The sequence below is a fragment of the Indicator indicator genome, chromosome 12 (genome assembly GCF_027791375.1).
Source record: "Indicator indicator isolate 239-I01 chromosome 12, UM_Iind_1.1, whole genome shotgun sequence".
NCBI lineage: Eukaryota > Metazoa > Chordata > Aves > Piciformes > Indicatoridae > Indicator > Indicator indicator.
In genome coordinates this window covers 17,222,921-17,235,044 of record NC_072021.1, presented here as the reverse complement: position 1 = coordinate 17,235,044, position 12,124 = coordinate 17,222,921, and the positions used below count along the sequence as shown (strand labels likewise).

General features: G+C 41.7%; 1 protein-coding gene across 1 annotated transcript in view; it reads right to left on the bottom strand.

Annotated features, from left to right (window-relative positions):
- TG (thyroglobulin) overlaps window positions 1-12,090 on the bottom strand; it is a 137,828-nt gene extending 125,738 nt beyond the window's left edge. The window contains exons 1-8 of the mRNA XM_054385312.1: window positions 12,024-12,090; window positions 10,353-10,461; window positions 9,372-9,469; window positions 8,720-8,923; window positions 8,210-8,369; window positions 4,647-4,753; window positions 3,411-3,554; window positions 1,553-1,738 (exon numbers count right to left, since the gene is read on the bottom strand). Coding sequence (XP_054241287.1) covers window positions 1,553-1,738; window positions 3,411-3,554; window positions 4,647-4,753; window positions 8,210-8,369; window positions 8,720-8,923; window positions 9,372-9,469; window positions 10,353-10,461; window positions 12,024-12,090 — 1,075 coding nt within the window. The remainder of the gene's footprint in view (window positions 1-1,552; window positions 1,739-3,410; window positions 3,555-4,646; window positions 4,754-8,209; window positions 8,370-8,719; window positions 8,924-9,371; window positions 9,470-10,352; window positions 10,462-12,023) is intronic.
- Window positions 12,091-12,124: the final 34 nt, after the last annotated feature.

Below are 12,124 nucleotides of genomic sequence, written 5' to 3'. Positions count from 1 at the left end.
TTCACAGTGATTGCTTTGTAAAGGCATTTTCTGTAGGATGGGCCCCTTCTGTTCTCAGTGTTGGCTCTTGGTAAGAGGAATGAGGAGCATTCCTTCAAGGACCAATACGTTAGTGTAAGCCACAATCCCAGAAGTACACTAATATAAAACAAATGTAGGATTATGGTCTTTAAACGCTCTCCCTTCCTACCCACTGTTGAAATCAAATTAGAGCAAACTGAGAACGAACAAACAGCAAAGCACTGCTGGAATGAATTTACTGCAAAAGGTCTGATAAGAAGTCTGCCTCTATGAGGATTGCCTGCTGCTCCAGGTCATGTGAGTACCCAGCATGCTACCCACACCTATGTCTCAGCTTCTTCCCATGTTCACACAGCTGAGTGTGAGAGCTGAAGATATTAAAGAGAAATAAAACAGAACTGGAGACACACATGGCATGTAGCTGTCTGAACACAGACTGAAGCTATATCCTCACAAAATACCTTCTCAGGAGTTAATTTGCAAAACCTCTGCAGAAATGTTTCTCTGTTTAAGTTTCATCAGTCCATCAATAAAGCTGCAAGCAGCCTCATCACCCACCTCCAAAAAAACAACCAACCAACCAACCAAACAACAAATCATCAGGAGCACTCAGCAAAGCATATTCAAAAAGAAAATAACCAGGGCCAACATATGGTGAGGCCTCTGGAAGGTTCCCTTGCAATACCCCTGGTGAGCATCCTCAGAGACACATTAACATTTTCATTTCACAGTAAGTCTGTCTATGCCCAGAGCACTCTGAGTGACTTGGAGCCACGACCCTCAGGGCAGGTTTCTCCTTCTCTATCTCGCTGCTAAGACTGTGTCAGGAGACAGAGCAATTGCCTTCCTTGAAGGTGGCTCCCTTGTTTAGACCCTGTGCCCCAGCCCTCCAGCACAATCCTGAATAGTTAGGTAGTGCACTTCAGAGTGAAGTTTTTTAAGTTTCCTTCTTGCCTCCGGCCCTTGGACATGTCTGCTGTCATTTCCATTTGGGGCACTAATTTGATGGTGTATTCTTCATGGAAGCTCTGAAAGCTCAAACCCATACAGCTTTACTGAACTGTTTGGGGCTTTTTTTACTGTATTTTACAGTTTTCATGGCCAAATATACAGTGACAGAGATGGGAAAAAATACTCAGGATGAGAGATGCCTAAGAAATTCCATAGCACTTCATCAAAGGAAGGAGGTAAAAATCCTAAACCACCATCCCTGATTTCCTTATATTATCTCAGTATACTGACTCAATGCCCCACCTTCTGGAGTCAAGAGACATCATGGCTGCAAAGAAAAGCCTTGCTCATATGAAAAACTAAAAGGCTAAAGAAAGGTCTTAAAGGAAAATAAAAGGAATACTATATTTAATAATTTATTTGAATGCTAGAATGCAACTCTTAACCCTGGGAGGATTTTTGAGCTCAATTTTTAAACACCAGAATCTGTTAGAGCTGAGAAGTGAACTGGTCCTTTGGCTTTCTTTCTAACAACACCAAGAAATGTGCTTATTTTTCCTTTTCCAAACCTCACACATACCACAGGCTGGGGGTTGTCCTCTTCTCTTTGTGCCCTGGACTTCTTGCCCTTTGGTGTCCACACACCAGCACTGTCCTCCCTGCTGACACTGCACTGGCGTGTAGCCCCCATCAGCGTCACAAGACGGAACGTAGGCGTGCTGGTAACGCAGGGCTGCATACCGCTCCACCTCGCACTTGGAGGGGCCTGCAAGAAAAGCAGTATGTGTCAAGTAGGAAAAGCTTAAAGTTTCAGAGCCATTTCTGCTTGATCCCATTGCCTGCCTATTTGGGAGGGAAAAAAAAAAAAAAAAAAAGAAAGGTTTAATTTCCTGACTGTTTTCAGTGACACTTTAAGTACCAGCCCAAAATGCAAATCCACCATCCGCTTTTCCCCGGGAGTATTGGCTCCAGGGCTTTTTAGGTTTTATAGGCATTCATTCTGAGAACTAAACAGAAAATAAAGCCTCAACACCCTCCTCAGTCACAGTCACATCTATGCAGAGTAGCAGCATGTGTCTGAGGGAGCTATGCTGGAAGCTAGGTGAGCTCTGGCCCTTAGTGAAAATACAGAGCTGGTCAACAAAGATGGATGTGCATCTTGGGAGATTGAGACAAAGGTAAACATCAAAGTTTCTGAAGAGAAGAAGGCATTGCGACTGCAAATGAATGTGTACCCAAATGTGAGGATTTGGGTTGGGACCACCCAGTTTCTTTATTTCCCTTAACAAGGATCTGAAGACTCAATTCCTGTCAAACTGGCCTTGAAGCTAAAGAGAAGCTAGAATGCCATAAGGCAACTCTTCTGAGTTACAATCTCTCCAATACTAGACTGCGACCTTCGAAGAGAAATTTTGATTGCTAATAAAAACCTACAGTCCTGTAGCCTAGACATTGTTCATCTTCAAGAGCTTTCCAGCTACAAGGTACCAGGCTGAGGCAGCAAAAGCATCACATCAGAGCAACCTGTTCATCCAGGGAGTCTGACAACTTTCCATACATGTGCCTCTTAAGGTGGCAGTGTGAGATCTGGAAAGTCACCGACGCAGTCCCTGACAGCAGCTGGTGAACGTGGTCATATCTCCACCTTGTGGCTCTTAAGCGATTCGTCTGTCCAGAGCACTGTGCAGGGGAAGGGGGAAGACTCCCCAGAATGATCAGCGTGACCCAGAAACAGAAAAAACCATGCAAATATGTGGCCTGAAGAATTACATCCGTATCTGCTTAATATCTCTGGTGATGTAACTCCTTAGTGAGTGGCAGAGAGCAATGTAAGAGGAATTTGGTTGGGAGGATGAAGGGAATCAAACTCTGCTCAGCCAAGACAATTCTCTTGGGCTCTGGTGTAGGACAGGAGAGAGGAGGAGACACCTGTCCCCCTGTCTGACAGAGTTTACAGTCTGTAGGCAAAGAAGCTTTCTCCCTATTTGCCTTCCCTGATGGGAGAGGGAATGGATGCAAGGACAGATCTAGAAGTTCAGTCTTCTGGCACTACAAACTCCTCTGTAGCCTCCAGGGAACTGAGGGCATTGTGGTCAGAGTAAGATCATTCCTGTTTCTAACTGTACTGACATATGCTAGGGAGCAATTTCTCAGGCTTTTAATTTCATAAACGATTAGCTCCATCTTTATAATATCAGGGGAAAAGATATGGAGAGTTCATGGGATTTCAGCTAATGAGAACTTCAAGTACATAAGAAAGTGTTGATCAGATTGAAGATACAATCTGCTATTATGAATGTGCAATCCAGAAGTTAAACGCCACCTGCAATCCAGAGACCTCGATTCTTGCACTGAAACTGTGATACTATATGCTTTCTGTGACAGCTGTCCTACGCAAGCTCCAAAAATTGCCATCTTATTTACAGGGCATCACTTACATCTAAACTTGCCATAGGTAGCTAGCTGGACCCCCAGGAACCGTCTCTGCAGGATCCGGTACATGGCAGTCTCTGTGAACGTGCGAGAGGGCTCCAGTGCAGAGAAAACTGTGTCATAGACTTCATCAAGCAGCAGTTCCAAGCCTGGGAAGGAGACACTTTTATCACACAGACTGGTTTTGAGACAGAAGTCACCTGCTTTACACCAAAGCAGCAGAACTGGAAGCCGGTCAAGAAAAAAGAAAACCAACCCTCTAAATGGGCCAAAAGTGAGCCTACACTGGAGAAAACCCAAATGCATTGCACTGTATAACCTGCAGCTGAGTGCCCACTCACTAGTCTTACTCCTTGACAGCTACAAGGACAAGCAGAATGAACATCCTGCAACTGGCATGGCACTGTGGTTTGCTTAGATTCAGTCTGCAATAGAGGAACTGATGGAATTTTGGAGCCTGTTGTTACAAAAAAAAACAATTCCCAATCATTTCAATTGTATACTAATGAAAAATATGTGCGAAAGTTTTCCTGAGTGCACAATTTTTTGAGAACTTCTCACCCTCATGGGAATTAAATGCTGAACTTCTCATCTAACATCTAAATTTGAAGCTATCATGCTTTGCATTTTTTCCTGGGGCTCTCAACCTTTCTTCATAGGAGAGGTGTTCCATCCCTCATTTTTGTGGTTCTCCTCTAGACTCACTCCAATTCTTTCTTCTAAAGTGTCCCACAAACTATTATTGTGCCTGAAAGGTTTCCTGAGGTTGTCTAAGAAAAGGAAGGACCATCTGGTATCTACACCCATGGCAAGGTAGTTGGACTGGATGACCTTTAAAGATCCCTTCTAAACCATTCCATGATCCTAGCTGAGCAAGAAAAAGAATAGTTCAGTCTCCAGGCCCTTTATATTCCCTTGCAATTGCCAATTGGACTTTTCAAATGTGATGGTTTTCTAGTGCATGGAGAGGTGGGCATTCAGAAATCCTATTCCACCATCCCAAAAAGAACAGGATTAGCCCCCAAGCAGCAAATCCACTTGCTACTGACTGAAGAGCTACTCATAAGGGTGGGATTTCATTAGTGAGGTCCAGCCCTTCCCATGGTCACAGTGGTCTTAATTCTTGTAAGAATGAAATTGAAGTCCCTAATGAATCCGAAGACTGATACTTGCTACCTGTCCTTTCCCTTAGGAAATCAAAGCCACTCAACTTAAAGGAGGAGATGCCAGAGGGTACTTACCAGTGTCTGCTAACTCTCTCCCCAGGCTGTCTGCACAGTAACAGTATCCAGAGACCTCTGGGAATGTCTCCCGCAAGGAGCTGAATGTTTGGAAAGCCCTTGGGAGCCTGGAAGGAAAAGCAGCCCTCTGTGAAGAGCTCAGGAAGGCTCACCAAAAACAACAAATCATCATCAGTGTTTCCCTCCCAAATTTGTATGATATCTGCAAAGCACAAAGCCATTACAAAACCCCTTGGTCTCCGTGTGGCAGCCAGGATCTGATATGATCCAGACTGGTGTTTCAGCAGGCTGATGAAGTAATTTTTAACACAAACTCAGGACACTCACCCTTCAGACAGATTTCTGACCCTTTCTAAGCAGATTCTCAGCATCTAACACTCATTTTGAATTCTATTCTCATCTTTGAAAGCCGGTCAGAGTGTAAATTAGACCAACACTGGCTTAATGCTATTCCAGCACCCATTCAGTAGCTCCTTCCACAAATCTTCACAAGATGGCAGAGTGCCTAAACAAACAGGTTGCTTTCTCTTTCTTACATGCTACATACACTTTCTGCACCGAATTATCCACAACAGCTGATAAAAACCTCACTAATCTTTTTCATTTTCAGAGCATGGCCCAGCAGGTTAGGGAGAAATGGGGTTTAGCATATTACAAGTAAGACTGACTCTTATCTGGAGACCCAAGAGATGCTAAGTTTCACCTATAATATTCTAGGTGTGACAATAGACAGATTCCAGAAAAGAAATAATTTGGGAAAGAAACTTAATAGGGTCAGAGTTAGAAAAACAAAAACCATAATAAATGTGATCTTAAGTGACAGACTCTCCAAGCAAAAGTTTTTTTCTATATTCAAAGTGCCAAGTCCCAAAACCAGTCATATTATTTTACAGACACATACCCTTACCCTGAAATACAATAAAAGCTTGGTATCCCAGCTGCATGTGGCTTATTTGGGAAATCTACCAACAAGAAAGTGGAGTTTTCTTCTCAAGAGACTCATAGAACTAAACAAATTCATTTTTTAATTATTTTTTAGCAGTAAGAATTAGAGTGGGTTAGGTCCTGGTCAGCTCGGAAAAAAGGTCAACATGCCAAGGCATTTTACAACAACCCTCTGAAACTGGTACTATGACCAGCCTCAGTTCCAGTGCCACCCTCCTGCAGCCTCAGGGCTGCTCTAGCACAGTCTGCAGTGCTCTTAAGAAACACAGCAGAAATCACATGCATAATTTTATGGGGCCAATGTGTAGTCATATCCTGTCATTTTGGTTATTTTTGTTCTAGGTTGAAAGTATGTCTAAATAAAGTACAAAGAGATATAAATTAGTCCCACACAGTCAAGAGGGTAGAACTTGTCTCACCTTACTTGGAAAACTCACTTCCTAATGCTTCTTTTCCCAGCCTCTTCTCAATGATAGCCCTCTAGATAAGTAGTGATAACATAGAGGACCTCATCTGTCAGCCCCAGTACAAAACAAGAGCTGAAGCAAAGATGACTACATTTAAGTTATGCATAAATTTATAGTGTATCCATGTCTTTCATCAAGAATGTTCACACTTAAAAATATGGTAAATAAATTCAAGGTTGTTGATCTTTTCTTCAATCTGTGAGCCTTTGCTTTTGTCTTCCAGCAAAGACAACTCATTTAAGAGCAGGTGTGCAAGCCACCCCTCCTATGTTTCATACACACAGCTCAAATTATAGCTGCATTTCTCATTGACTGTTCAGAAACAGGAGAAAAAGAAATCATGGGTTTTTTTTCCATTAGAGATGAAATCACACCTGATAGGACAGAACCTCCATTGAACTGGGATGAAGACACCAACATGAGATCCTCAGTCTGATGAAAATTATAGCAAGAAAGTAAAATGATCTTCCTTGACTTTTGAATTTTTGATCATTCCCATAAACCACCTACAAGACTTTCTATATGGCTGCTCATTTTAATACCACCTGGGCATAATCTGGATAAAAATCAGCAGCCAAGCTGTCAGGAAATTTGGGGTTGTCTTTCTTTACACAAGTTTTCCTCTTGGGAAGGTCTAAGTTTCTGAAATTCTCCAGTTTTGGGGGTTTTAACATAGTGATTTATTCTGGAATATTCAGGAAGGTATAGAGAAAATATTTGGGAAGAAAGTTAGAGTGACATGTCTAGATTGCAAAAATCAGTCTGTGGAACCAAAGAGAGTTGCTCCACTGGTTCCACGTGAACACAAAAGATAGGTTTAAATCCCTGTTCTGCAATATTCATTTGCTGTGGAACTCATCCCTTCAAGTCCATATTCTGGCCTCCTGTTTATGGGACAGGATAATGACATTTCAGGTAGGAATAACATGAAAATAAATATATTAATAATCTAAGAGACTCAGATACGAAGGCAATGCGTTAAGTCAATGGTCATAATTAGAAAGGTGTACAGCTGGTAGTAAAATGATCCTGCTGTGATTAATTACATGACACACACAAAAAAGAAGCCAAATTTTTGCAGACAAGTCTCCCAGTGGAATTTTTTAAAAAGGAAATTTAAAGCATTGCTTTCTCCTCTGCAATTGCTCTTTCAGAATTTTCACATCGCTGGCCAAACGAAACAACCAGAATATTTTGCTCTTGCCAGAATGACCTCTCCCAAAGCTCTGACAAATTTGCACTGTGCATTTGTGACTGCCTTTCGGTTTTGCTTAAATTAAATAAGAAAATCCTCAGAACAGCAAAACTGACATTTACAATACAACTACAGAGCCAAGTCAGAACATGACATTACGTTTATTTCACTATCCTCCACCAGAGAAATGTGTTGACTGAGATGCCAAGATAATGGCACTTTATGAGAAACCAAAAGGTTTCTCTGGATAGTGTGAACATCTGCACCAAAGCAATTGCTTCTCCCTGCAGTTCCCTTTGCCCATCCTTTATTTCTTCACCTGAGCTTTACTTCCCAGCTCTGTCACAGGACAACAGCTTCTTGCTCCCATGGATAAGGATTTGATCAACAGTTTTAAAGTCTTATCCAACCCTCTTCAATAATCCAAAGTCAGTTGTATGTCAGCAAGCCCTTCCATCACTTTTCTGGTTCACCTGTGTGAGCAATTCTGGCACTGCTGAAAAGAACAAGAGTTTCCCAATGCCACATGGAACTTGCTCGTTGCAGTTGCTGCTTGTCTATCTGTCCACCTGTTTTCATCTCCCTTATGGAATCATCTTTCCTACCTCATATATACATCTGAATTCCTCTATTCCTTGCACATTTTGTGTGTCTATCTGGAAAGCTCTTTTCCAAATACAGACTGCAACATGGTGTTCCCTGCTGTGTAAGGACACACTGATTAGACTGCAGGGACGGGGTACCTAATTATTTTCTAAATGAGAAAATTTAATTCAGATGAAGAAGGTTTTTTCCCTTGGTCCATTCATTAATAGAAAATAATATCATGTGTAGTCACAAAAGAAGGGCAGTATGGGGGAGAAGGTGGGGGGGGGAGGGGGGAATAAAAGTAGTAAGATAGTGACATGAAGAGACATGCAGGATGTTTTTTCTGTTTCAGAAGCCTGTGCTCTTACCGATTATAACCATGAACAAGATCAAAAAACATCATGTCTGTAGTGTTGACAAACTTGCACTGGACAGGCAGAAAATCTCCATCTGCTGAGCACTGTGGTGGGCTCTTCTCCCCAAATCCATGCAGAATGCGACGGTCTCGGATCTCACAGTTGCCTGGACCTGAGGGGAAACAAAGGTAATGTTTATTGGAGTTTTAACTTCCCATGAGCAGCTGAATAGCCACCCCATGGCTTGGAAGAGGTTTAGATTCATTACATTGAACATGGACACCTAGCTGCTTTGTATTGTCTTTAGGAGAATCAGGGGGTTGGACTTGATGATCCTTATGGGTCCCTTCCAACTTGATATTCTATGATTCTACAAAATGGAGACTTAAATGCCTTAGTTAACCACTTATACTTGTATAGGGTAAGTGTAGGCTGCAGTGTCCAAGGTCTGATCTGCAACCGTTCATTCACACCAAATCTTTCAAATCTACAAACCCTTCCATTTTGTTATATATTACTTACACTGTGTTGGCTTTCCTCTCTGCCTGGTGCCATAAATCTCCATTCCTTCTGGATCTACACACCAGCACTGACCCAGCTTCGTGTCACACTGCACTGCATCAAAGGCCCCTGAATCCAGGCACTGAGGGATGTAGGAGATGCTACTGCTGTTGATGTATCGACTCACCAAGATCCTCTGCTTTTGCAGCTGGCAAAAGGATAAGCCTGTAATACCAGGGAGGGACACTGTTAGCAGAAGGTACTTGTTGGGTATTCAATCATCTGAGACTTTTCGGTGCTGTAAGTTTTGATTCTGCTATGCAGATGGCATGAGGATATTGATGGACTTAAGTTTATGAAAATTAGTATAAAGAAACCCACAACAGATGGTGTTGAAGCTCTCCAACTCAAAAGCTAATAGATCAAATTATCTTTTGTTCCTAATTTACGTTATTGTGACCTTCATAAATACAAATCATCCAGGTGTATCAGGTTTCCGTGATTAGCACTGAAGAAACTCCAGAATGTCCACTAGAAAGATCCAGAAAATTACAACAAACTAGAGTCCATCAAAGTCTAGGGTTAACCTTTTCTTGATTTTAGGAGTTCAAATGCAGATGTAAATAATTCTTTACCCAAATTGGGGGGGGGGGGGGGGGGAAGTATGACTTACAAGAAACAGGATATCCATTCTGTTTACTGCCAGCTATCTCAATGCCATTCTCATCCACACACCAACAGGAAAGACCATTCCTACTGCACTGAACTGTCCTGAGGGAGATCACAAGTAACATATTTTATTTTGTTAGTGGCAGAGTCTTCAGTCAGTATGGGACATACACAAAACCACAAAGCACGTTCAAGTAATTCAACACCACAAATAATGGAATCAGAAAGCGCTGTGTTTCTGGTGAGATGGGAGCTCTTTATTCTAGCAGTTCTCAGAAGTGTTGAGGAATTGCATGTAAATGTCTTGAAGTCATTAAGGAAGCAAGCAAGTTGGACAGAATCCTGATTCTCAGTATTTGAGATTTACCATACATTTTGGGATATTTTCTAAGTCAAATCCAGGATGATCAAGGTCCACCACCACAGCCAACAACAATAAGACAATAGTAAAGAACATTACAACTTGTACTCTGTCTCAGCTTTAACTCCTTAACTTGTATCTTCAAGCAACATGTTTCTCCCTAGATCACTGCTTTCCATGTGCCTTTTAGCTCCTTTACTGCCTTTAGAAGTAAACCCTGCTGTGCCACATACAGCAGCGTGGGTACATTCCCCAGGTCATCTCGGCTCACCTATGGTGGCTGGTACACTGATCACAAACTATGCTCCCAGAAGCATGCATAGGAAGACAGATTTTGCATTACACAACAACCTGCACCAAGTATTCAACACGTAAATAATGCTGTCAAAAATATCCTATTAAACTTAGATTGACCTCTTAACCCAGAGATTATTTCCAGCAAGAGGGAACTGATTCAGGAGGGACTGGATCTGCAATATGGCTCAATGAAAGAACTTCAAGTCTCTCTCACCCTTCGCCCTCCACTCCACTGATGTGGAGATTCTTCAAAACAGAGGCTAAAGCTTTCAACAGTAACAAAATATGCCATCACATAAGAGCAGAATATTAGTAAGGATGAATTACCTGAACTGGCCATCTTCTGAGCATTGAGGAATGTAGTTTTCTCCTCCTGAAAACGCCTTTTCTCTCTGAAGTTCACATGGACGTAATGGTTGGGAATCTGTCTGATACTCTGAAAGCAGCAAGAAGGTAAACATGTAAGGATAGCTTCACCACAATCCTGTTCTTATGAAACCCCTGTTAGTGTCAGAACTGCATGGTAATAATCCCAAGCTCACAAGTCTCTTTGGTTGTTACCCCATTGCTCTTTCTGTGCACTTCTGCATGGGACAGCACAGAGAGGTACTGAACCCACTGAGCAGGCAGTCGCAGGATAAGCACATGACAGAGATGTTCATGGAAGCCTTTCCAAGGCCTGCATTTAATTAGTCTCAGCTCTGTTCTGTACTGGTATGGCTATCATTTGCTGAGAGTTAGTTGTGCCTACCACCACAAAAGAGCCCTCTTCCGTAACCATTATTTATTGTTTCTTGAAACTAAATCACTAACTATTCCACCAAATGAGAAGTATTTCTTATTAATCTCATGCAAGATCTAAAAAGAAGCAATGTCTAGTAGTTAGCATCAGACTAAATCATATTAAGAGCACTTCTCAGTTATTACCAGGTCGAGTGATCAACTACTGAAGCCACCTAACATGAAAACAGTCAACTGTTCAGTTCTTAATCCGGTCAGAACCAACTTTGTATGCTGTTTAAGGAGAATGATGAAATTCAAAAGTTCTTTTCACAGAACAGATGAGGTGATCTGACACTCACCCTATCCTCAAGATCTGATGAATGACATGCTCTTAATTCCATTGACTAGTTCTATGAAAATACTTCTCACAAACAAAACCATAGCTACAGCAATTTAGACCAAAGGTTCACTTAATCCAGTATTTGATCGGAGTGTGACCACACATAGCAGAGCAATTACATCATAAATATTCTGAATACTTTTCAGCCTTTAACAATTTGCAGCTCAGGAACTTTATTAACCACAGATGGTTCCCATGCACCCAAGACCTCTCAATCACTCCTGTTTCTGTCAGTTTTTACTGTGTCCAGTTAAGCCTTTGTGAAAGTTTTCATGAGACTGTAAAGGGGATTTATCTTAACTCAGCTGTGAACATCCACATGTAGGCAAACATCATCATTTTCACTTCAAATGTGACCCTCAGTCAGTTGTTCTGGGATGTGTGAGGATCCCTCTGTACAGTGGTAGAGAGGTTCTACTAGGGCATCTGAGTTAAGAGATTAATTCAGTGGTTTAAATTGCTTGTTGCTCATGACTATCAAACTCATACAGAAGAACTGGGGACAGCTCTCAGACTATCCAGTATCTTAAAGTTTAAGTCCAAATTAGCTGATAGCACACACAAGTAGTAGATATAATTTTAGAACCTTTACATCCCTGCAGTACTTCCTTACCCAAGTTCATTCTGTAATCCAGACTGTTCTTCCAGAAACCTTCTTTTTTTTTCCCCACTCAAAATCCAGATTTACAGAGCTCAGATAACCCTGACCACTTAAAGATCTTTATAGCTTAGTATTTAACTTGGAGCTCAAACTCAGTTTGCACAGCACACAATACCTATCTAAATTGCAGTGTGTAATTACATACTCCATCAGAATAACAGCAGGGCAAAGATCACAGCAGTACTGGACACAGGCAAAGAACAAATGTACTTACCAAATATATTGGCTGCTGCTATGCTAATAAAGCAGCAAAGAAGGGTGCAAAGTAGGATGGAGCCCATCTTGCAATGGGAGAGCTCCATCCCCTTTAGTTTG